This window comes from Portunus trituberculatus, chromosome 40 (genome assembly GCF_017591435.1).
Source record: "Portunus trituberculatus isolate SZX2019 chromosome 40, ASM1759143v1, whole genome shotgun sequence".
Lineage (NCBI taxonomy): Eukaryota > Metazoa > Arthropoda > Malacostraca > Decapoda > Portunidae > Portunus > Portunus trituberculatus.
The window spans coordinates 3,330,627-3,357,943 of NC_059294.1; the positions used below are offsets into that span (position 1 = coordinate 3,330,627).

The 27,317-nt window shown below is 34.4% G+C and overlaps 1 protein-coding gene across 1 annotated transcript; it reads left to right on the plus strand.

The window, feature by feature from the left end:
* The first annotated feature begins 4,399 nt into the window (after positions 1-4,399).
* LOC123515811 (apoptosis-inducing factor 1, mitochondrial-like) lies at positions 4,400-27,317 on the plus strand. Its single transcript, XM_045274645.1, has 13 exons — positions 4,400-4,559; positions 6,456-6,619; positions 8,359-8,971; positions 14,753-14,859; positions 15,812-15,942; positions 16,599-16,774; positions 17,327-17,512; positions 18,982-19,181; positions 20,509-20,649; positions 21,513-21,624; positions 22,788-22,972; positions 23,289-23,444; positions 23,887-27,317. Exons 1-13 carry the CDS (start codon positions 4,475-4,477, stop codon positions 23,956-23,958), a joined length of 2,328 nt encoding a protein of 775 aa, XP_045130580.1. The 5' UTR covers positions 4,400-4,474; the 3' UTR covers positions 23,959-27,317.

Sequence of the window (27,317 nt, forward strand, 5' to 3'; positions counted from 1 at the left end):
GTCGTCTCTGAAAGGAAGTGGAAATTACTTTTTAACTATCATTTTTGCTATTACCTCCTTCGATCCCCCATCCTCCAGCACTTCCCTTTCTTCCTCTTCCCTCTTTTCCACCATCCCCTCCTACTCTACCTCCTTCCCCATCCTCTACACAACTTCCACCACCACCGCCTCCTCCACTTTCCTAGAAATGTACGGGACATGGAGAAGGTGCACGGGCAGGTCATGTGGCACCGATCGTAAGATAACATTTTCCTCAGACAGGAGTTGGCCCACGTCGCTACTGATCCGTCTATGATGTGGGACTGGCAGATGTATTGGTGCAGTCAAATAAATACCCATTGAAGATGATGATGATGATAATTATAATGATAATAATGATAAAGACAATAATGATAATAATAATGATAATAACAATAATAACAATAATAATAATAATAATAATAATAATAATAATAATAATAATAATAATAATAATAATAATAATAGAAAGCAAAGAAGCTCGCTTACCTTACTGCTCCTATAATTACAAAGAAAGCGCAATAAACTAATCAATGAATAAATAAATAAATAAATAAATAATTGAACAAACAGAGAAAAAAACATTAAGTCATTTCAGTCTGGGAGGTGTCTAAACGCGTATCTTTTAACAGTTTAAGTTGTGAGGCAGAGAATTTTGGGGTTTAAGATAAGATAAGATATAGTTTTGTTGCCATCCTGGTTACATGATGCGAGAAGTAAAAATGAATGGAATGTTTTGTGCAGTTAGGCCAAAGAAGAGGAAGGAGGTATGTACGAGTGGTTAGCAACATAAGAACAGTGATTATGAAATTATCAGCAGAAGATAGCAGGTGCACGTCGCATTTCAACATTGCGACAGTGAAAGAAAGATTACAGATGTGTCAATTAAAGGAAGAGTTGATGAGGCGAAAAGCTATGTTTAGGTTGACTACATGATTTGTTCATCATCACAGGAGGCGATGGCATAGTGGATAAGATGGTAAGTGTGGGAACGGGCAGACGTCCACGCGTAAGATCGAATCCCACCAAGTATCGCCTTAATACTTTGCCATTTGTCGCTACCCAGGTTCTAGGTGGTTACACCAAAGATGCGCTTGGGTGGTGATAAGGGCCCTAATATGGGTACCACTATAAATAAAATTGCCTGCGCCACTAATGGTGGAAACTTAACAGCGCTTCCAATACTCTTCAAGCTATATAGGCCAGGACATAATAAACAAATGAATTGAAGCAGTATTCTTTGCAAGGACAAATAAGACAATTGTTTTGAATAGATTAATGGAATGGTGAAAATAAATGGAGAAAACAACTGCACGTGAATTTTTATAACAAGGGAAAATATGTAAAATTTCCGGGAAAAGAAGAAAATCAAAATTCGGAAGCATCTGAAGGGAGGGCAAGGCGAGAGGCCAGGTTGTACCTGGTGAAATTTTCTAACCTATTTCTGTTTGAAATGTAAATATTTTTATGTATTACAAAACCGCAGATATATGTATAATTTATCTATTCATTTGCTTTTATTTAATTACATTTTATTGATCTGCTTATCTGTTCTTTTATCTTATTTTGTTATATGTTAGTTCTTTATTTATTCACTCATTCATTTACTCTATTTTTGTATTTTTGGGGGGATAGGGCAACTACTCTTTCGAAAAAAAAAAATAACCTGCTGACGTTCCTGCCAAGGATATTGAGCTTGCGTGGAAGAAGGTTATATGTCACTGGAATAAAAACAATAGTTTTAACGAAGATTGTCTACCGCGGATAGATGAAGAAATACAGTTTTGAGGTAGTGAACAAGGTTGGTCGTGTTCCACTTAGAAATGATAAAAATGCCAGCCATTAGACTTTCTGTGGCTCTTCTACCTGAACTGTTTGATTCATGTTGACTATAAGCTAATGAAATAAAAGCTTAAAGATTTAGCAGTACTATAGAGCAGTATTGACTTGTAGGTACTGTTTGCTAGTTTCTCTGGTAGCATTAAGTGTGAATCTATCTAGTTTTCGAGCGTTGGTTATATCATGTCCCTTTATTTGAAGCATGGACACGCTGAGAGATAGGACTGAGGGCTGAGTAAAATGGCGCTGAGGAGCTGCCGGCGGAGATTGAACCCTGGCAGGGCACTCAAGGCGAACTTGTGAGGCAGACATGTTACCAGTCATTCCGAGTCGGAGCCCGACGATGGAGTAAATTTTGGCCGACCTTGACTGTCCTGCTGCTCCAGTTACGTTATGGTAGGAGGCAGGTTTATGTGGTGTGCATGATCTTGTTGTAACTGTGGAAGTTACAAGGCAAAACGATTGTTCTAACTATGGTGATGTTTTTGCAGACTAGAGTATATAAATTCTATGTTTCCAATGTTATACTACTTACTTTAAACTGAAAATTTCAAACCTTGGTTTACAACATGTGCACAGATATACTTGTGAGAAAGAAATATAAGTAAATACACAGACCGACAAAAAAAAAAAAAAAAAAAAACTTCCTATTTCAAAATAAGTTTGCAACTAACACGATATATTGTCCTCTCAGTGTAGAATGCTTATACCATAAAAAATGTGTGTGCGTATGTTTATATGTATATATATATATATATATATATATATATATATATATATATATATATATATATATATATATATATATATATATATATATATATATATATATATATATATATATATATATATATATATATATATATATATATATATATATATATATATATATATATATATATATATATATATATATATATATATATATATATAAACACTGACAATATGACCAATGAGTCAATTCCATTCATCTTTTACTCTGTTTGAAAACCAATTCCTTCCCATACTTTTTCATTCATATTTCTTGTCGTACTTTCTTTTCATATCTTTATTTTGCTGTGTCATCGTTTTTATGTGTCATCTACCATATAAAGACTACGATCATATCCTTTTTTTAATAATATGTACCACTCTAATGAATATAGATTCAAATGTTTGATTTAGTCAGAATACTTACAGGTGAGAAACAATTTTGATTACCTCTCTGTTAATATGGAACTACAAGGTGAGAGAGAATCGCATGACTACTTTGACTTAGTCGACATTAATCTAAAAACCCATTCATAGTCTGTTCAATAGCCTGTTCAATATTACCCGTTCCATCATCTTACACAGACAGCTGGTGAGAGAAATAGGGCGAAAGGTGCCATCACCTTTGGGGATTGGGATGATAATGGCTGTTTTCCAAGAGTGGGGAAGCTTGCCTGCAGTGAAAGATATGTTAAGTAAATCTAAGATAGGGTTGTCTATCTTTACCTCCAGGAGAGCATTGAGAATATCATAAGTGATGCCATCCTTGCCAGGAGCTGTTGACTTGCCCAACTTGACTGCCGAGAGGAGTTCGTCATGCGTGATAGGCACACAGGTGTCATCCAGCATAGAAACACTGTGGCGAATCAACTCCATCCTTCGTGGTCTTTGGCGATCAAGCGCCTCGCTGGTGTTCCACAGGAAGGCCACAGAGAGAGAGAGAGAGAGAGAGAGAGAGAGAGAGAGAGAGAGAGAGAGAGAGAGAGATGCAAATCCTACTATCTTGAATAGATTGAAATGGGTCATCCTTAAATTGTCTGTAGAAAGAATCATGGTTAGCATGAAAACTACTAATAAATGATAGCTAAACTTATTTTTTTTTATTTCAGTTACTAGTCTACTGCCCACACTCTCAAGGTAATGCAAATAGGCTTCTAAGTATGCGTTCAGTTAATTGAGAAAATGTTATGTAAGAAGCTTTGAAAGAATGGTAGGAATGATTAGGTACATATTCATGAACCTTAGCTATGGAGATAAATATAAAACATTATATAACAAGTCTCTGTCGAGCGCTGTTAGAATCTACAGTCTTCTAAAACTTTATAAATAGATTTGATTTGTGTCCACAAACACTGTATCTGATGTTTTGTTCTTTTTTTGGGATACAATTTTGATAGCTAAAAATATAGTTAATTTTACACAAGTATGAGTACACAAACTATGTTGAATTCTGTGAAATCTATATGAATGATTGATTCTTATATGTTAGTACATACCTGTGATTTATATTTTATCTTAATAAATCTAACCTCGTTATTTTGTTAGAAAGACAGTAAACAGTAAACAAATTAATCACTACCGAAGGATAGCAGCAAATTCGGTGCCACTGTGTCACTGCAAGTGTTATAGCAAACCACTATTTTTGCTGGTATGCAGGCAAAGCAATGCAATAAATAGATAAATTAAACACTACCTGAAAGTAATAACCATTGTGGAAAAAATACAAAAATATGAAAATACAATCAAAAGAAGAGGAGCCGTTGCAGGTAAAGATCCGTAGATGTGCTCAGTCAGTATTGGAACTTTTTCTGCTGGCGCCGTCTACGTCTAGTTCACCGCAAGGTTAGAGCAGGGCAGCAGCAGCAGCATGTACCGGTGCCGGGGGCTCGTCAGGCGAGTGCCTAATTCTTGCAGGACTGCGGACTGTGTCACGAAGCATGGGAAAAAAACAGGTAAGCCTTTAGAGTCAAAGTTGGGTCATGTTGAAAAGAGGACGTGTGTGGCCGGCTGGTGCCAAGTGTGCCCTATCCCCCCCTCCACCTGTGCCGGCGAGGGCTGCCCAACTCTCTCCTCCACAGGCAATGCACCGGTAACAGTAACTCAACATCGTGCATAGTGCGTTGGGCGCCTAGGTCATACATATGTAGGAAAATGATGCCTCGGCAGTGCCGTTATCCAGTAAATACGAGGTGATCTTGTAGGTCGTGGCTGGGTCGTCAGGTCCTCGTGCCCTGTGACCCAGCAGTGGCACTGACCGCTTGATCTTATGATACTACAGTGTCGAGAATTTTCGCTCCTAAATTAATAGTAGTAAATCTTTAAATCAGTTTCATTAATTTTGTGCTTTATTGACTTAATGAAATAGTGGAACCCCCAGAGGTAGTGTAAGATTGTACTCTGGGGAAAAGAATTAATAATAAAAATACCGCACTACCATAGTATAGACATCCCGTCACTTACCTATCTGCTGGCGTGGTTTGGGGATGCCAGCAGTTGCCAGACCTTAGCCAGATATACACTTTTGCCAATTGAGCTCTACTTCTCTCTCTCTCTCTCTCTCTCTCTCTCTCTCTCTCTCTCTCTCTCTCTCTCTCTCTCTCTCTCTCTCTCTCTCTCTGCCAAATAGCATATATACATACATACAATTGAAATAGTTTAGGCACAAGGTGAAAAAAAGTGGTGAATAGTGGAATTGCAAAATTTCCATCCTCCAGGGAGACCATGGATGATATGGAAGTAATTTTTTTTTTTTTTTTTTTTTTTTTTTATGTTATGGCCTATAGCACAGTTGGTATGTATGAGGCTGAGGCAATAGATGAAAATTGTTTGAGGCATGTCATCAAGTGTCTAACCTAACCAACTTCACAAGGAATCAAGGGGGAAACCTGACAGAAAGAAACAAGTTTCATTGGACTGGGGATCCATGCTTTGATACACGAGATTGGACCTTGTTACTGTAGCTTATTATCAGTATCCTCAAGCTGTATGACTTAAGGTGGAATGACTTTTACTACTCAAATTTTGAGGTGATACTATGTAAGGTAATAGAATTGCATTTGTCTGAAACAAAGTCCTGACTCCCAACTTACTTAGCTTACTGACAATAGTTCTATATATGTCCTAATTTATTATTAGGAACTTGTATGAGAGCTTGTGAGCAAACCTTAATGGGTGTACAGCTAATGAAGTTCTTAATTTTTTTTTAACTTGTGTAAATTCTATCCAGAATGCATTTTGTGCTAAACGTATGTGATAGTGTGAGTATTTTATTTATTTGTTTATTTGTTTTATTTTGTATCTGAATGACAGATTTCCAAGTTTGCTGGGAAAGTGAAGATTTTGTTAAAAGAATTTAGTTTAGTTTCTCCATATATTTATCAAATATTATATTGCTCTCTGCAAACTATTTCCCTTGTGAATTTTTAAAGTTGTGTTGCATCTTTATGTGTAACTAGTTTAACATTACTAACAATCATGTTATGTATTTTTGTTTCCAAAACTCTGCTAAGCACTGTTAAAATATGATTGTTGAATTTTCAGAAAGGTATGGAACCACTAAAGAAGTATTGGCTCTGATTTTTAGATTACTTATTAAGGAGGTATATCTTTACTTTTGGGCTAACTATTAAGGAGTTTGGGGCTCTGCCTTCAGGCTAATTACAAAGATTATATATATATATATATATATATATATATATATATATATATATATATATATATATATATATATATATATATATATATATATATATATATATATATATATATATATATATATATATATATATATATATATAGTAGTTGAATAGTATTCCTCTAAGTTGAATATTTTTTGTTTTAATTTTCAGTCAACCCAAGCAGAGGATATGCTGATCTACCTTACAAACCTCCTTCTATGAATGAACTGCCAAAACCACAAGGATCCTGGTCTCAGAGGCATGAACGTATACAAAGGAAGTACAATCTGCAATTGGCAGCTGGCATTGGATTCAGTACTTTTACCTTCTTTGTTGTAAGTATTGATTGAGTTTAAGTCATTTTACAGAAATTTAGTTGTACTTTACTGTAGATGAGTAAAATTTCAATAAGGTAAGAGATGTATTTATTTATGAACTTACATTGCCTAATCATATACATATATCTGAACAGGTGTGGCTTGCTCAGGGATCTTTTTCTAATGCTTTGTACAAGAGGATGTATGGTTCCACTTTAAAGAGCAACTACATATTCACTTTGCTAAAACTAGGGAATGGATTGGGTACAGGTGAATAGGCTGACAAACAGCTGGGCATGATTACAAAAGAAAATTATTGCAATAACCAATAAATCAATAAGAAAAACCTCACCAGTGATAATTGATAACTGGCTATGAATATATCACCCAATAACCAGAAAATCAATAAATCCAAAATTTTGATACTAGTGATAATGATATTGATATTTCAAATATAACAAATGATAAATCCAAGTCTTCATTTTCATATTCATCTTGAAAATGTTCATCCAGTCTTTTCATTAATGAAAAGTACCGTTTTAAGTATGTAAGAGAACTACGTTTTATTTTGAAAGTTCAAGACTTTAATATGCTCTTGTTCGAATAAACAAATTATTGATTAGTTATTGCTGGTTTAGAACCAAAAGTACCAACGATACTGATGAATCGATAACACGGGAAAAATAATTATCAGATAACTGATATTGTTGTTAGGATAATTTATTGCTATTACAGCCACCTATGCTAAGTGACAAGGGCCCTTGAACCCATTAGAGTTGGATTTGACAATATTTTGAAGGGAATTTTTCTAATGAGCCTTAACCAAAATGTATATATAGATGCATGACTAAATGTGACCCAACAATGGGAATTTTTGGTTTATAGGGTTTTAGCTTGAAGAAAGCAGACAAGCCACAATCATTAGCCTGTACTCAGGCTGGACGAAAGTATGACAAAAACATGCACGAACCATTTCATAAAAGAACAGTCAAAGCAATCAGGAAGTAATTTCAATTAAGTATATATTTTTAGCATTATCAAGAGCAATATTCTGACCGTGGACTCCATAGCCAGCTTAGATGAGTACTGTCTCTACCATATCTGCATATCATGTAAAACTTGACTAAAAGGGCCAGAGCAATGTGACTGATAATTCACTTATTATTAATCCTGTAGAGAGAAGATAATTAACTTATTTTATCAATCCTACAGAGATGTGACGTGCTATTTAACTTCATGCTTTCAGGGGGATCTCTGCCTAGGATATGTAAAATTCATAGATTCTATTGCTTTGAAAAACAGTTTATTTTCTTCCTGGAACATTAAGAAATTGGGATTTGATCAATTGCAGGAGATTTGAAACCTAATAATAACAGTTTCTGATTGCTTTTGTATTTTAGGAAATATGATGGTATAACAGCAATACTGTAGGTGTTGTTCACTACAAAGCAAAACATGATTTTGTAGTTATCTGCGAAACCAATTTGGACTTCTAAGGTGCATCTCTCTAGAAGTGATAGAAATGCTCGTGTAATCAGAAAGGACAGTGAACTGGAATGGATACAAATTTGGATATTTTAAAAGATAGTGTTGCTGCTTTTATTGTATTATGGAAGCCAAGAGATGTTGTGATTTATTTGAAAAAGATACTATTTAGCCATTAAGGTAATATATATATATATATATATATATATATATATATATATATATATATATATATATATATATATATATATATGTGTGTGTGTGTTTTTCAGCTTAAATCAAGTGGATTGGTAGATTTTGGACTGAATCCAGGGCAGATACAGCTTCCTAAGTCAGACTCTGCAGCTGCTGCAGGAGGGGAAGAAGAAGAGGAAGAGGAAAGTTCAGTAGCAGAAGCCTCTGCAGAGGTTATTGAGGAAGAGGCTCCTGCTGCAGTAGAAGAAGCTCCTGCTGCAGTAGAAGAAGCTCCTGCTGCTGTAGAAGAAACTCCAGCTGTTGTAGAGGAAGCTCCTGCTGCTGTAGAGGAAGCTCCTGCTGTTGTAGAAGAGGCTTCTGCTCCAGTGGAGGAAGCTGCTCCTGCTCCAGTGGAGGAAACTGTTCCTGCTCCAGTGGAGGAAGCTCCTGCTGCTCCAGTGGAGGAGCCACCTGCTGCTCCAGTTGAAGAAGCTGCTGCTGCTCCAGTAGAAGCTGCTCCAGTGGAGGAGGCTCCTGCTGCTCCAGCAGAGGAGGCTCCTGCTGCTCCAGCAGAGGAGGCTCCTGCTGCTCCAGTAGAGGAGGCTCCTGCTGCTCCTGTGGAGGAAGCCCCTGCTGCTCCAGTAGAGGAAGCCCCTGCAGCAGTTGAGGAGACTCCTGTTGCGGAGGCAGCACCAGCAGCATCTACTGAAGGTAGTTAGTTATTTGTATGTCTCATGTTTAATTTGCTCAAAAAATTACCTCATTAAAATTTTTAGGGCTTCCAGGGTCTTTCCTTTTGAAGGAAATGCAAACTGCCATAGTAGAAGTGAGTATAGTTTAGATCTGATAGTGCAGCTGTATTTTAAAATGACCAAGTTAATGGCCTCTTACTGGCAATATCTCCCTACATTACTGCTAGACAAAGAATATACATTGTTGATATTTCAGATTCAGGTTGTATTGTTATTTATTGAAACATAACTTTATATGAATGTGACTGAAAAGGTAAATTGTGCCACATTCAAGGTACAGATACAACACTGATTTACTGACAGTTTCAAAGTCTTTCTTGATGGACCATTTAGTGGACATTTTTTTTTTTTTTTTTTTCCTATATGTCTCAGGTTATATTGTATGTTGGAATACTTTTTTTTCAAGTTCAAGGTCAAGGTACTAAGTAGCTTGAGAAATGCCTGTGGTTGTCAGGAATGGATGGTAAATGTAATGAAGGTGTACTAGTTAAAAGTGTTGGTGTGTCTAGCAAAGATTAAAGAATGAAATCTGGAATGGTTGAAGATCAGCATATTGTGTTGATTTAGCAATGAAGGAATGCTAGAACATATGCAGAAGAAAGGGAATTGGAAAATAAAATGCTGGAATTTATGGAAGAATAGATCAGACAATGAGATAATTGTGGTTATCTCCTTCAGCAAGTTCAAAGATAGTTATCAGATTTAGATGCATACATTTACTAAGGCAGATATAAATAGAACAAAATAAGTGTTTACAAACCCCAACCTTATTAAAATCATTCCAGTAAATCTTACTTGTGCTAGTACAATGATCATATTGCAGAATGTTCTGATGTTCATTCAGTTCTTGGAATCTCTCCCTGCACATAGATATCTTCTTTGATTCAAATTTCAATTCCTGAACATTCATTTAATGAATTTTCTCAAAATTTTTGAATTAACTACTTTGCCTTCCTGATGTACAATTCCTGGTATTCAGCACAAATATTAGATGAGTTAAACATGTCCTGGAGGAACAATTCCTCCATTGCACCAGCTGTTTTCTCACCAGCTGTGACAGTGCCATAACAATTGCCCTTCTAGAAGTGTTGGTGATGAGCCACAAAGTGCCATTATCATCTTATCATGGACATTTATGGAGGACCTCATTTGTCATTGCCAAATTCTGTGTTCCATTCTTAAAACCACTGCCTCCACAAATTGAATTTTAGCACAAGCTATAGAAGAGCTATGTCTGTCCATTAATTTCCTTACTGGAGATAAGTCTTTGAAATTAACCATAGTAATTGATTCTAAGTAAAATGGTTTCCAATGAAAATTAGATGTCAGTAGAAATTAATGTCTAAAAAGATAGTCAAGTTATGAAGTGGCATAAAATTAAGCTTAGAAATACCCTTACTATTATATCACATCCAGCCTTGCCTTTGTTCACTGCTGCTACTCCAACTGTGACTTTGAACCAAAAAGATTGCTCAAGAAATTAGGTATGTAAATCATCATGCAGAGGAATACTAATGTATGGGTGAGTTTGTTATTGAAGATCCGTCCACATCAGATGCTTGTTCCTAAGAATTTTCTGTAGGGAATGGTTGTGATAGAACTCTTTTATACCATCCATGCATTTCCTTGCATGTTTTAATCCTCTTGTTAGCTGCTTACTCCCGTCTTATTTTCAAGCTCTGTCTTTCCATTTTGATGGAGGTAGCTTCTTACGTCATCTAAATGCATCTATCATACTCTTTATCTCTTGTGGTCATCTCAGTTTCTGCATTTCTCAATTGGAAAAGTATATTGATCACAAAATGTGCGGGTGTTCTAGTTTGGTGTCAGCTAGCAGACACTAGTATCTTTTTTGAAGACAAAGCTAAGATTTAATGTGAGAAATAAGCCAAAAATCTCGCAAAATTAAGCAACAGTCACAACATTATCCTCTGTAAACAGTAAAAATGACTACACACAACACAGCATAGTCTGTGTTCTCAACCTGTTACTAGTTTGCCATCCATGGGGATTTTTATCTACCTCTTAACTTTGTTGGAAAATCAGTGATGTATCTGTTTACATTCATTGATAGAGATAGACCTTGACTAATATATCTGTTGTAGAATTGAAAATTTCAGAGCTAGTCCACTCCTATGAGCATTTGATGCTCATAAATATTTTTTTATATCTTAATAAAATTATACAGATATTCAGATATATCTGATACAATATTTTTTAGCAGTACGTGTGAGGCATATATTGTAAATATTTCCTGCACAATAAATGTGCAATTGTGTTACTTGTTTCATTATTCTCTTAGGGATTTGACCAGTAGAAGGCCATTATTAAGAAAACAGGATACAAGAGTATTATTGATTACTTGATAAATTTAGGTATTTATCTTGTATCATTTTTTGTCTTTCTAATATAACTAGCAACAAAGATAGTTTTGATTTAAATCATTGTAGATCAAACCTAGATTATGGTTCATATATCATATACATATGAAGTGCACACACAGGAGAGGGTAAGTAACATCAGGAATCTATATGGTGTGGTTTTCAAGCAAGAAATACATAGACAGGTTGAAATATGGATATCATACTTGCTCTGCCACTTGAATTGCTTTTTCCCCTCCAGTAACTTTTGATATGAATAAGTTTGTTTTTCCTTCCAATTTTCTGTGTGAAATCAAACATTCTAATTTGGTTGCTGTTAGGTTTATAAAAAGTTTGTTTCCTAGCTGTGAGGAAATAAGATGAACAGTCCAATGAAGTACCCTTAGTAATACAGACTTTCTTGGACATTTTGACATTTCTAGTGGCATAAGTGGATATCTAACAAAGCTACATATTTGATAAAAAAAAATGAATAAATAAAATAAAATTCACCAGGAGGAAAAAATTTGCTTTTGTTGCTTTCCTCTCATGCTTGTGTGCCACTTATGTATAAGTAACAAAGTTTCTTGGTTATTTGAATGAGAAATTAAACATTAAATGTGGCTCAAATCCTTAAGATTTGTTTCCCAATATTTTTTATTTTTATTTTTATGTACACAGATTAAATATTTATGTGCACTTTAGGTATAATTAGTGTGGATGCTAGAGCAGGGTGTAGATGTTATTAATGTCTATAATAGGTGGGGAAAATAAGAAAAATAATAGAATAATAGATGGGGGACATTATGTGTGTAATGTCTATAATAGGTAGGAAAAATAAGAAAAATAATAGATGGGGGACATTATGTGTGTAAGAAAAATAAGACTTAGGTTTTCATCATTATTGCTATTCTAAATTAGAAAACTACGTACCTTAGCACTAACTTTTGTATCCAATTTTAGTTCTTTTCTTCTTACCTCACTCTTGTGAGAGTTAGGTGGTATTTTCACTCCATCTCTTTCCTTATAAATCCTGAAACATTGCTTTGTTGTGTTTTTCCACCTTCCTATGACTGTAATTAAGAGAGGAGTGTCAGAAGCCCATGTATCTTAATGAAATTGGCCTGTAATTGCACTGTATAGAATCCTGGTCTGGAATGCAGTTTTGAATCTCTCTCTCTCTCTCTCTCTCTCTCTCTCTCTCTCTCTCTCTCTCTCTCTCTCTCTCTCTCTCTCTCTCTCTCTCTCTCTCTCTCTCTCTCTCTCTCTCTCTCTCTCTCTCTCTCTCTCTCTCTGAAATTTTAGAATGCACTTGCGTATTTCTTCATAGAATTTCTTACTCCATGTATCCCTTCCAGCAATAGCCATACTTTCCCCTCCACTCTATCATCCACTCTCTTTATACCATGCAATTCTTCTATACATTTGACCACAAATTAAAAGAAGTGAGAGCTTTCTCTCAGAAGTAGGAGGCATGTACTGTATCAGGGATTTTGAAATGCAAAGTTGTGGCAATCTCACCACATTGTAGGTATGTTAATTTGTGATGCTGTGTGCATGGATGACTTATATTTTGATTAGGTAATCAAAAGTCTAAACCTTGTCAAGCCAGAATATTAGCTGAAGAGGAGATACGAGTAAACTCATTCTGGTCAGGAATCCTCAATACTAGGCCATTAGAGAGGGAAAGAATGCCTGTTAAGCTTGGGGGACTTCTCTAAATAATCTTTAACCCCTTCAATACTGGGACACATTTTTACCTTGAGATTTGTGTGTGATTAGACCATTTTATTGATGTTTAGATGGGTGTATGGAGGTCAGAAGATTAGTGGTCAGAGTCCTCTCTATTTTAATCCTCCACATAAGTTTCTGAAGCTGTATAAGATCACCAAATAGTAAGCAGAACGAATTTGGAAATGTGTCGTGGTACTGAAGGGGTTAATGAGTATAGTAGCTTGTTGTGAATCTCTTATATAACTCCTAGGGATTATCAGTTGACCATACACTCAAAGCATGTGATTCATATCCCATTTTATGCTGATAAACTGAGTACAAGGTGCATTGGTGGGAGGACATCATGGAGAGAATACTTTTGATTTAACTTCCCCACAGTTAGTGATCTGTTGGCTTTATGCTCACTACTGGGTGAGAAAAGAAAGGGCTAAATGTACAAAAAGGACATGATGGGAGAATAGGGGAGGGATTATGAAGAGAGTGGGAAGGGTACATAAGAGGATGACAGGTTGTGAGCATATGTTAGCACATGGAGTGAAGAAGTCATCCCAGCCTTACACAAATACTTCCTCATGACATTGATTGTACCTTCCACATGTTTTTTTTTTATTCTAGCAAGTCTGATTCAGTTTTTTTGGGTGAATGTGCAATTCTTATTTAATATGTATAATCAAAATGAACCCCATTACTCTTGTTCTTTCAAGTAGCATTACCTTACCTTGTGGTTACATTTCCTTTCAGCGTGTACCCTTCACATGTATTATGAAATTTTATGCTAGCATTTATAAGTTATTCTCTCTGAAAATTACATGCATTCATTATACAATAGTAATAATGTTTGTATTATTATTTATAAGCAGTATTTTAGAAGTGAATGAAAGAGGATGCTGGATGACATTAATACTTAGGAATGCCTGGTGAGACCATTATGGTTATTCATGAGACTAGATATTTGAATTTAACAAAATTTGAACTGTAGCTGCAGTCCACATGTAAAATTTTGTTTAATTTATTTTTTTGGTAATGGAAAGATGCAAAGTGAAAAAATTAAAAGAATTGTAAAACTTATATAAAAAAATGTGTTGAGAGACTATGTAGGCAGAGGATATTGTTACAGTGATTAAGAAGATGGAGGAAATTATAGGATAGGGATGCCTCCTACTCACAAATATGTCACTGGAAACTAGAGGAGGAGGAGGAGGAGGATAGTTGTCTTCATATCTAAGAAGTCTCTAAACATGCCTTGTGTTTTAGGAGTGTATGGTTGATGAAGTGATTGGAATGTTTTTCTAAGGTTTTATGGGGAATGTTTTATAAGAATGATAAAAATAATTAAATGTGAATTGGTGGGATTAGCATACTATTGAGTTACTGTGGTTACTCCTCTTAGAAACAGGTTGAATGCAATCAATCTTTAAGCAGAAGGTAAAACTGGATGTATTTAGATAACAGTAATCAGGCTATTTCTGACTCAATATACTTTAAGTGACTTTTTTTTTTTTTTTTTGACTATATAGCATTACCAAATATTTCCAAATAGTAGAGAAAATGTGTAATATTTTCCAGACAGGATTTGTCAGAATTGTAATGTAATAATTAATGATATACTTAGGTGCCATTGTTTTATCAAAGCTTTATTATGACAGGTGCAGCAAAGCTAGTTCCAGAACATGTGACTTACCTCATAGTGGGTGCTGGTACTTCTTCAGTGGCAGCCTTCAGAGCCATCAAAAGCAGAGATGCTAAAGCAAAGGTGAGGATTCATAGCTTGTTAAACAGTTTTTGAGATTTTCTAGCAGAAATACTCCTTTGGCAATATGTAACCTGTCTTGCAGCTATAGGATTATTTATTGCAAGTTCATATACCCAGAATGTTGGGATAGGAAAGACAAGGTACACATGTGTGCCCTTACAACTTCTGTGTGTTCTCAATCTGGGACTCTTCTTGTGGCACATTCAACTTAGACAGCCAGGTATCATAAAGAATATTTATAAATATGAGTGTTCTCAATTTATGACTCTTTTTGTGGCACTTTCAGCTTAGACAGCCAGGTATCATTAAGAACCATATTTAGAAATTAGGGAATCTTGTCAGTCTGAGGAGTTCAGTGCCAAGAAATGCAGCTACTTACTCCCACAGGTTCTTTGTCTTTTTCTTCCCACCAGATCTAGGGTTTGTTGTTGCATGCATTGAATTTAGAAGTTTGTCCGAGCTCCCTAGTCTCCAGGCATGACTGGGATTTCTGCCTATTTGCTAGGCTAAATATGGTGCTGAATTCTTTTTGATGAAAACAAGATGTCAAACAGTTGTGACATCACACTTGATAAACATTTTTGGATCACAACTTTAAGAAATTCTTCCTGCAGTGGCAGGACATCCCTCTGAAAATGAGGAAAGTTAACTAGATTTCTTTAGTTTCAGTTATCTGAAAGCTTGGTGAAATTAGTGTGAATCTTGTGGATATATGTATGAAGATTTCCATCATTGCATCCTAAGTTGCTTAATTGTAATCTTAACATTAATAAGATATTGTCTTACTGTACATTTCCATCATTGCTGCAACCAGTTTGTGAGAAGTTGGGTTATGATTATTAATTTCTCTATTATTTAATGGGCTATGGAAACAAGAATTGTTTAAAGTTTTCTAACCATTTTCTCAAACTTTGAAGAATATTTAAGAGGTTTTGTCTTTCATTGTTTTCAGATCTTGGTGGTGTCTGGTGAAGGTGAGAAACCCTATATGAGACCACCTCTTAGTAAAGAGCTGTGGTATACTGAGGATCCCGAGACAACCAAGACTTTACGCTTTAAGCAGTGGAATGGGAAAGAAAGGAGGTAAGTCTGAATCTAATGTATATTCTGATTGTAAACCCTAAACTCCCTCATGAATGTAGCCAGAGAAAGTGTTGTTGTTGTTGTTTTATATATACTTTATAAAAAGTGGCTTATCTATTTATGTTCTCTTTTGTTATGTTTTTTTATGTTTCTGTACAATGATTATTATTTATAAATACCTTTTTCTTACCTAAAAACACTTAAAGAAAATTAGGGTGCTCTTTTTGAGGAGGCAGGAATGGATTAATGACATTTCAATGCATTTCAATGGGAAAAATTATTTTGAAATATGAGCATTTTGAGATATGAGCTTCGTCATGGGACGAATTAAACTCATATCTCGAGATACCACTGTATGTATATGTGTGTGTTTATTATATATATATATATATATATATATATATATATATATATATATATATATATATATATATATATATATATATATATATATATATATATATATATATATATATATATATATATATATATATATATATATATATATATATATATATATATATATATATATATATATATATATATATATATATATATATATATATATATATATAGATTAAACAAAAGATTGTCTTTAAAAAATGATTTTGAAATATTTTGCTAAATTTACACATTATTTTCATATTAAATTTCAGCATCTACTTTGAACATGAAGACTACTACACTCCTGCCAGTGAGTTGGCCACAAGAGAGAATGGTGGCATATCTGTGTTGCAAGGACGACAGGTAGTCAAGTTGGATGCACATAAGAAACGAGTTTACCTAGATGATGGAACTGAAATATCTTATGACAAGTGTCTTCTTGCAACAGGTATATATGAGAGTGAATTATTATAATTATAGTAAAGTGTGGGAATAAGAAAACTTGTATAATTGTAGTAAAGTATAAGCATAAGATAAACTACTAATAGTAAGCCTTTGATGAAGCTTATAATACAAGATATTTTAAACATGAGTTAAGAGTCTTAGATTTTTCATCTGAAAAGAATTATTGTCCTAACTCGTCATAATAATTACTTAATGAATACATTTGCATCTCTGGTTACAAATATAATTCATTCTATATCGTAGCTCGTATCCTGAAAATTTTTTATCTAGAAACAAATTTCTCCATTTGAAATAATAGAAATTCAATTAATCCATTCCACAGCTGAAAAATATCAATATAAAAATCAATTAACATGGTATTTCATGCAAATATTAAAATAATTTTCTAACAAATGACATTGATAGATGATATGCAGTGGTCCCTCATTATAGAGCTAAATGAAGACGCACTTAAACTGTGCAGAAAACAAAGAGAAATATTGCTTGTTTGTTTTCTTTTAGAACATTGTTTGATGTTTAAAAATCTTTCATGCAGGTGGATCACCAAAGCCATTGCCAGTGTTTGATAAAGCAGGAAATGACATTCTCAAGAATGTCACGCTGTTTCGCACCATTGCTGACTACCAACGCCTGAATGAAGTGGCTCAGCAGGGAAAGCACATCACCATCATTGGTGGAGGATTTCTGGGTTCAGAAATTGCTTGTGCTCTCGGACATAAATGTAAGGAAGTAGGATGCCTTTTCTTGATTTGAAGTTAGTTTTGTTCTTTACATTTCAAAATTTAGTATTTACTGATATTCCCTGCTATCTGATTCACCTCTACATAATATTTCACCTTTGTGATTATTTTTCTGTACTGCCTTTGTCTGCTACACAATCGGTTATGTTTTGTTTTTATGATATCTTGAGTACACACCCGCTTGCTCTGCGTTCAGGTACAGTGAGCCCAAAGGTTCTCACAGTTCATTTATCACCCATTCACTTTTAAATGGTTTTCATTGAAACCTGACTATTTTTACGGGGCAGGAAATTTCACTATTGCAAAAAAATTGGCATGGGTTGAGGAGGTATCCAAACATGTTGGTTGGTGGCATACATTTGGCTTTAGCCTTACCAACCAGTAGCCGATTGAAACACTGTATTTTTACTGTTTACTCTTTTTACTAAATTTTGGGAATAACAATCCCCTTTAACTGCTTCAACATGATGACGTGTATTTTGCGTCATCGGAGCGCTCATGACATATCCGATGATGCAAATATTGTGTCATGGCTCCTTTTTCTCCTGGATACTATATGGGGATGATAGATGGAATTAGGTAGCTTAAACACAGGCATTGCCTCATATAGGCCTGGTGGCCTCTTGCAGCTTCACTCTTTTCTTATGTTCTTATGAGGTCATTCAGGATGTAGCTAGGTCTTATATGATATGATGGCTTACTTGACTTTCATCCTTATTACAAGGGTGTATGATTCACTTGTACCAGGATAAATGCCAGTGCGCCCTACTGGAAGTAATTATATTTTATTGAATTTTTTTTTATGGTACCAATAGATTAATTTATTATAAAATATTAACATTTTCTCTTATTTGTCATCTTCAGAAAATGGCCAAGAGAAGCCAAACTATAATTTTTTTCTCTAAAATTTGCATAGATTAATTTCTTAATGTGAGCACCTATTATGAAAAATCACTTATCATCATTATTTCTTTAGAGAGAGAGAGAGAGAGAGAGAGGTGCCTCTGAGTCAGGTATCTCCCCACTCCCACCCAGCCTGAATATGGGGCCAGGAACTGTTCGTTTGCTCACATGTTTGAGATGAATGTGCTTATGTGACAGTGACAGCCAGTGACTAACCTAGACCTGAATGGCTGGTGATGCAAGTTCTCTCTCTCTCTCTCTCTCTCTCTCTCTCTCTCTCTCTCTCTCTCTCATCAATTTTTAGTATACATGTACTGATTTTTCTTATTAATAGAAACAATAAATAATGATTTTAGTGGTAGTGTCAACGTAATGCAGAATATAGTAAAACTAAGTCCAGTGAGAATAAGGATTAGATTAGACTAAGAACTCATTATTTAAAGTCCATAGTTAAATAATCTATTTACTGAAGTTCCTTTCTTGCAGTATAAGATGTCCATTTTTTTTTTTAAAGACTAAAAGAATGTTTTGCTTACCAACACTGTAGCCAAATCCACCAAGGGCTCAGTGACACAGGTGTATCCTGAGTCTGGCAACATGGGCAAGGTCTTACCTGAGTACCTTTCCAAATGGACCACTGAAAAAGTTAAGGCTGAAGGTGTCAATGTCATCACAGACTCATCTGTTAAAGGAGTCAAGAGTACAGAAGATGGAAAGCTGTCTCTGTCACTCAACACAGGCAGTGAGGTAAGTCTTTAATGTGAGATGTATATATAGTTAAGTGTATTGAAAATGAGAAAGTTAAGATGTTTAAAAATCTTGTGTGGGAAATGCATTAGGAGTAGATTATGTAATATTATTGTAATATTTAGGTATGGTAGAAACTCAAACTTATTATGTGTTATATGTCATGTATAACTTTCATGCCAGGGAGCTGATGTGGATCTGGTCAGTTTTAGGGAAGAGGTTAATAAAATTATGAAGGAGTATTTTTTGTATAACAAATTATTATGTATGTTAAGAGAGTTTATAATGAAAAATGTGGGAGACAAATGTGAAAAGTGAGGGTGACATGCCCCCCCCTCCCTACAACAGCCGACCCCCACATAATGTGTGTGTGTGTGTGTGTGTGTGTGTGTGTGTGTGTGTGTGTGTGTATTTACCTAGTTGTATTGTACAGGGTATGAGCTGGGCTCATAGTGTCCTGTCTCCATGTCTCCATTTATCCAATTTTTCCTTAAAGTTATGCACATTATGTGCTGTATTAACTTCATTAACCAATGCATTCCACTTTTCCACCGTTCTGTGTGGAAAACTATTTTCCAATATCCTTCACACACTGCCTCATCCTGATCTTCTTTTCATGTCCTTTCTCTGTCAACAGCATCGGATCTCCTTTTGTCTACCTTTTCAATGCCCATGACTATCTTGTACATTGTTATTAGGTCCCCACGTTCTCCTCTGTCTTGTAAGGTTGACAGTCCCATTTCCTTCAGTCGTTCTTCATATGTTAGGTCCTTTAATTTTGGCACCATCTTTGTAGCAATTTTCTGTATCCTTTCCAATTTTCTTATATCCTTTTTAGAGCTCAGAGACCACACCATTGCTGCATATTCCAGCCTTGGATGTATCGTGCTTGTGATGATTTTTTTCATATCTTTGTCCATATATTGAAATGCCACTCTTATATTAGTCAACATTTTATATGATAATCCAAATATCGTAACTGTTTTTCAGGGCTCATATTTTCCTGTATGATCACTCCCAGATCTTTTTCCACTTTAATCTTCATTATTTGTTCCTCTCCCATCAAATAGTTCCATGCTGGTAATGAAGAATATGAGATTTGTTTATAATTCACGGTGCTCCATTTGTATAGTAGTAGGCTACACTGTTTCCATCTTGCTTAACAAAGTAAGAATTTCTTCTACTGTATTGTCAACACAAGCTTTTATTTGTAATAAAGTAGAGAGCATGAACTCACCCTATGTTGCCAAAAACCATCTTGATGTAAGGATATATGATCCAGGTAATCGATACTGTCCAGACATTAACAGTTTATTAATTTTTCCAGATTGTGACTGACCATGTGGTTGTGGCGGTAGGTTTAGAGCCCAATGTGGACTTAGCATATTCCTCTGGTCTTGAGGTGGATAATGAGCACGGAGGATTCAGAGTGAATGCAGAATTAGAGGCTCGATCCAACTTGTGGGTGGTGAGTACGAGACAGGACTCTGTTATTGATGTCAAGTCTTTGGAATATCGATTATTGTCATGATATATTTTCATGGTTAATTTTATTCTAGAAGGACATCCAAACTTATTAAAAACCTGTGTTATTGTTGCTATTTAATGAGTTTGTATGCCATTTTAAGTGAGAAATTTTTAAGATTTCTTAAATATGAGAAGTTTGCCACTAGCAGTAAAAAGTATATCGTTCTGAGTGTCTCTTCTAGTCATTCATTTCAGCTGTAGTAATTGATACATTTATTTTGTGTGATATTTTACATGAGAGCACTCCTTGCTTTTGATGAAGAGACATAACAATCCTTGGAGGTGAAGTATATCATAATATTAAAGATAAGATACCTAGATTGAATGCAAAATTCTGTTTCCAGTATTTTTTGTGTTTCCTATTGTAGTTGCATATAATATACATTAACCTACAAGTTTGTCAACTATTAAATAAAGATGCTTGGAAATTACAGGTAAATCTACCATTTTCATTGTACTGAGCTGATTAGAGAAGAAGAAAAAGTGTCTTACTATTGTTTAATTGAATGTATATTGGAACTGGAACAACTTTCAGTACACACAGCATTTTCCTCACTCATGCAATAAGTAAATATTCAGGCACCACTCTTGGTAAGGTGACCAGCACAAAAATCTACAAGAGCAAAAGCCTGTTGCCTTGAAGTAAGACACTTTGGAAGCATAGTTACCAGAGGGAGCTCAGATGTCACACATTCTTAGGTTACGTGAGCAGTAACCAATGCCGAGTGATTAGTTGGGCTTAAAGATCTTTGTTTCTCTGAATAAGACTAGTAATTTTCACATTGAGAATTATTTCCACACCAGGCTGGTGATGCAGCATGCTTCTATGACATCAAGTTGGGCCGGCGGAGAGTGGAGCACCACGACCATGCCATTGTGTCAGGCAGACTAGCAGGAGAAAATATGACTGGTGCTGGTAAGTGTGCTCATGTTTGTCTCAGTATGCTCATTTGTTTTCTCCCACATATGAAAGTTATATATTAACTACTTCAAAGAAATGGTTCTTGTTTGTTATTTTGGATATCAGTGCCCATCATTCACAGTAAATCTGACTTTCTTATTGTAACTGGAATAAGAAATGCGTCTGTATCCAAAAACCAAAGGTTCATACCAACATGAGGCTTGAATTTTTAAGATTTGAATTAGAATGAATATAAAAAAAATATTTTTATTGCATACATTGCCACTTAAAGTTGGGAAGCTGAAATTTTGATATAGAGATGATTGAAAAATATATTTTAACTTTTTATTACCAGTGCATATTAACAGGTGACAATTTCTGGTGTGGGTTATTTATCAAAATTTATATCTAAATTTTAGACTTGGCAGATTCTATTCAATATTATTTGGCTGGCAGCTTTAATCCAATTACACAAAAACATGTTTAATTGGGCTGAACACTTGACAAATTATGCACAATTAACATTTGTATGATCTTCAAATGTTAATGCAGTTGATTATTCAACTTGGACATGCAAGCAAGAAAAGACAAATCAAGGTGAGAAAAGAATATAAGAAAATAATAGAAGCTCCAAGAAGCCATCAGGCCCATACTTGCCAGTCTATGTATAAAACTTATCTACCATTTCCACTCATCATCTCCTTGCATAAATATTTCCAATCTTTTTCAAGCTCACTAATGACTCAACACTAACAACCTGATTACTGAATACATTCCATTCATCTACCATTCTATTACCAACCCTCTGGGAACACATTTGTTATCTGGAAAAAAAAACAAAAACAAACATATCACTGAACTATACACACAAAAAATATTTCAGTAATATTTATATGCTTTTAAGACATAAGCATCTCAATTAAATACAAAAAGTGTAGATGTTAAGGTAAGAGGATGAATGTTGTATGAAATAATAAGCTTCCTAGGGAGGTGAAGTGTGTGTGAGTTCTAAATGTTATGTTTTTTTTAGTGGATGGAAAAATGAATATATGAATATATTAGGGCATGAATAAAGAAAAAAAAGGCAGCCATATACAGTAATTTGGTAGTTTACATAATATAGTTTACATTGTATGAACAAAGTGACATGAGATCCTAATCTTGGAAATTATCAACAGGCAAGCCTTACTGGCATCAGTCCATGTTCTGGTCTGATTTGGGACCTGATGTTGGTTATGAGGCTATTGGCATCGTTGATTCTTCTTTGCCCACTGTAGGCGTCTTTGCCAAAGCAACCACAAAGGACACACCCAAGGCTGTGGTTGAGGCAACTGGAGAAAGTTTGAGGTCTGAAACTGAACAGGTGGGTCAACAATGTAAAGAAATGTAACTGAAATATTACAAGAAAGTTCTGTCTCTTTCTTGATACACATACGACATGGATGCATTAAGAAAATTTAATTTTAATACTATCATCTCAAATTCTCTGAAGGTATGTGTTTATTCAATTATATGTTATTTATTTTATTTATATTTGCAGTATGTTTTAGATGAGTGAACATTCTTTTTTTCAGTATTTAATAAGAAATATGTGTTGAGTAACATGCTTTTAAAAAATTGTTTATTATATAATTTACATCCAATAAAGGAAAGCAAACTATCAACAAAATATCTTTCAGACTGCCGACACTAGTTCCATGATGTACTCTAGTGCCCCTCATGCTCCCCTGAAAGGAGAAGACTATGGCAAAGGAGTAATATTTTACCTCAGAGACAACATTGTAGTGGGAATCGTACTCTGGAATGTCTTCAATCGTATGCCCATTGCTAGAAAGGTAATGTGAAACTTGATGCTACTAGCTACTATTACCCTTAATAAATTTTCTGAGATACCCAATCCATTATTGGGAGAAACATTTATATGGATGATGTAAATGTGGGAATTTCAGCACAGATTTAAGTTTGATGAATGCAGTTTTAGGTTAATTGTTGTAAAAAAAAAAATACTTGCCAAACACTAGTAAAAGTTTGTTGGCAATCCTCAGTAGAGAATTAAAGGCACATTCAAAAATCCATTTGTGACTTTGTGGTAGTTTAGTACTTGCTGTATTGCATGAACTGAGCATAGATTATACATTTCTGATATTCCTTAAATTATTGTTACAAAATTGTTTTGTATCCATACAAAAGTGATGAATTATAGATGATTATATCACTACTTGTTATTTGTTTTTGTTGAGTATTGTGATTTTAAATTTCTTTCTTTCGTTTTTGCAGATTATAAAGGATGGCAAAAGCTACGATGATCTGAATGAAGTCGCCAAGCTTTTCAGTCTGCATTCAGAATAAGAAAATAGTAGTATGACTGCTCAAGCGTTCCATAGGGTTTGTACTGTACATGTTTATAAAAACATCATTGTTGAATTCAAAAAAATTAAGAATTACATGATGATTATAAATAACTGTGCCATAACATTGTGTAAATTTTGAGAAAATCATATTTCAGTAGAATTGAAAATAGTTATTTTGTAGAGCAAGCTTTGCCAGAGTGCCTTTTTTTTTTCAGCACCACAGGTAATGGTTATGTTCTAGTGCAGCCTTTCGGGTTAATTCTTTAGCAGTACATGCAGTGCAACATTGGATATGAAACTTCTTGATAGCTTTAATAGCAATTAGACATGATGACATGTAGGACACTTTTTTCCCAAAATTTTGTCTCAAAATGTCGCTATGCGTCTAATATGCGAAGTTGACACCTCTCGTAGGCTTATCTCCCTAAAGCTCACTAACTTAGTAATCAGTACTTCTCTTTACCCTAACTGCATGCGTCATTATTTTTATTGCCGGTATTATTATTATTATTATTACCATTGTTAATTTAAAAAGAATTATTGTAAAATTGAAAGCAATCTAACCCGTAAGGCTGTGACTCGTGTTTATAAATATCAGTTGATCAGAATCCTGACTCAGTGCCATCTGGCAGTGAGGAGTAACACCAAGTTCATGGTCATTAAGTTGATAGTGAAAGAAAAGAAAATAGAAAAAAGTTGATTGTGAAAAAGAGAGAGACTAGATAAACCAGCAACAACAAAAGGCAAAGGCTATCCACCAACTCTAGATCCGATCATAGCAAAACACGTCAACGCCCTCACTGTTATGGATGCAGTAGATAAAATATCAAGCTATACAATCTCCTACAAACTAACAAGTGGTATATTATGTCAAAGAACATGGCAATAGAAAAGTAGCAAGGGCTTTTGAGCCGCCACCTACAGAAAAAAAATGTCAGGCGACAGCAAGAGGACCAACTGAAGAGCGCAAGGAAAGGTAAACATAACATTCATTGCCTAGCCGCACATTGGCCTGAACTTGAGGATGACATTGCTTTTGCAGCAATGTTTGCTGTTTATGTAATATGCTGCTCAATTGCTGTCAGCAGTATATGCTTAAATACATTAAAAACCTTTTTCCTAAATTTTACCAGCTGAAATGGGGGTGTGTCTTATATGCCCATGTGTCTTATATGTCATCAAATACCAATTTGTGACTTTTAAGAGGATCTTGCTTGGAGTCTGGAACAGAAACTTTTTCATATACTTACTGTTTTTTATTGCCTCGTCATAAAAAAAAATTTTTGGAAGTATATCACATAATATCAATTTTTTTTCAGCTGCTGGAAGAACATTATTGTTACATATCTGTTTTCCTCCAGTACTTATTAACACTTTGGGTGAAAGCTCAGACTTGCATACAGCAAGCTTTTAGCTCAGAAAATTAATTTGAAATTAATTTTTGAAATTAAATGTCACTAAATTGTTTATGTGACAAAAAGGATTCACTGCCTTCAAAGCCCTTTGTTGCTACTTACTAGCAGAGATAGAATATGAAAAACATTGTGTTTTTATTTACTTGATTAAATCCAGAAATTCCCGACTGTATGGATTCTTGGCAGGAATTGAATGTCATGAAGTGAAAGTGCTTTATTTTTCTTGTAAAGTTGTTAACATTCCAGTCCATCTATCTCTTATAGTTCATATGTTTTCCCTATTCTATTTGTGAGTTGTCATTCATCAGTTGTTCTCGAGATGTTTTTAAGGTTATATATACTTTTTTCAGTGATGGTGACACTTTTATGATATTTCTGTATAACACTGTTTTTTGATGATGTGATAGATATGTCAGTAGTGCAGTACTAGTAGGCTGCTGTTACTGATTGACAGCAGTAATAAAATGGGTTAAAGATATATTTAATATGAAAAATTTATTAAAGTTTAAAGAGGAAAGAGGATATTGTCAGTTTTAAGCTCCATTTTAGTTTATGAAAGATGCGCAGGTCACATATTAGAACTTGAGTGTGGGCTGGATGTGGCATCTTGATCCCATGACTTGATTAATACTGTGTAACTAATTTCTTATCTCATTTTACCTCAGGTGGTATGACTGCAAATATTTTTTTTGGCTGAAGGCAGTGAGTCTGAAGACAATTTATACATATATAATTAGATATATATTTTAAACTACAGAAGTATGTAATTACATAACATGTTTCTGATACTAAATATGTCCAAATGGTTAATAAGCTAAAAGTGTTTGTTAATATATCACCTATATTGTGTACTCTTGCATGTGCAAGTTGAGCAACTATTTGACTTAAACAATTAAATGTCACATGATATATTGCATAACATATGAATTTTTTTTTTTTATATATATATATGTATAAAGTGATAAAGTAAATAAGTGAAGTGTGTTTGGTTTAAATTCAGATATATCAAATTGTTTTATTAAAAGTTAAATATATTCAATTTTAAATTCTATTTTCGTGGTGATGGGCATAATTTCTGATTAGATTTAGAGGCATTTTTCATTCCAGTTCCAACATGGTCAGATTTATTTTTGAATAATGAAAATTAGCATCCCAGATGACAACTAAAAACCATTCCTTTTAATTACCATATTGTGTTCAAAGAAGAAAAGGTCTTTTGCATTTCTAGTGTGATGATGAGTTAGTTGTGTGGGCACCAGACTAATGGCCCGGAAATCTAAAATAAGGCTCTATATGTTTTAGGAAATATTTTAAATGAAAGGGAATTAGTCATCACTTCCATGTTCTTGAAAAATAAATACAATTTTCTTGCTGGACCATTGCACACCTTCTGTACGTATATATCTAAAGATTCTCTCAACAGTAGATAAAATATTCTTTCCAACCACTGTAGCTGTGAGAGACTTTTTCAGTAAAAATAAGAACTGAAGAATATTTGATAGGTTGAATATTTGTGGAGACAGTAAAGTGAAATTAACAATTTACTTTGAAATACCAACAAAGGAAGTTTGGGTTTGGTGTTGTATGTCTGGAGGCAAGTTTTGTTTTGTTAGCTGAGTTATTGTAGAAAATCAAACTGCACAATTCATGATTATTATATGAGTTCAGTGGTAGGGATAGATTAGTACTTATTTTTATATTTATTGATTTTTTTTTTACAAAGTATAACATTTTCTTATTATTGTTTATTATTCCATTTTTTAAAGTACTTCTAAAAAGAGTTGAAGCTTGCTAGAATAATTTATTCTTAAGGTAGAAGGGTTGTATTGTGATGTATGATAGAAAATGTGGCATGTGTAAATATACACTGTAAACTGTGTACAATTTTGTATATAATGTAAGTGATAGAGTTCATGAAACTGAGTATAAAATATTTTAGTAA

What these genes read in the sequence shown, in the direction of transcription:
- LOC123515811 (XM_045274645.1), top strand. Translation starts at nt 4,475, where the DNA reads ATGTACCGGTGCCGGGGGCTCGTCAGGCGAGTGCCTAATTCTTGCAGG. An exon ending in CACTCAACACAGGCAGTGAG is followed by an intron (nt 19,182 to 20,508) that starts GTAAGTCTTTAA and finishes TAATTTTTCCAG; the next exon opens with ATTGTGACTGACCATGTGGT. An exon ending in CTCGATCCAACTTGTGGGTG is followed by an intron (nt 20,650 to 21,512) that starts GTGAGTACGAGA and finishes TTTCCACACCAG; the next exon opens with GCTGGTGATGCAGCATGCTT.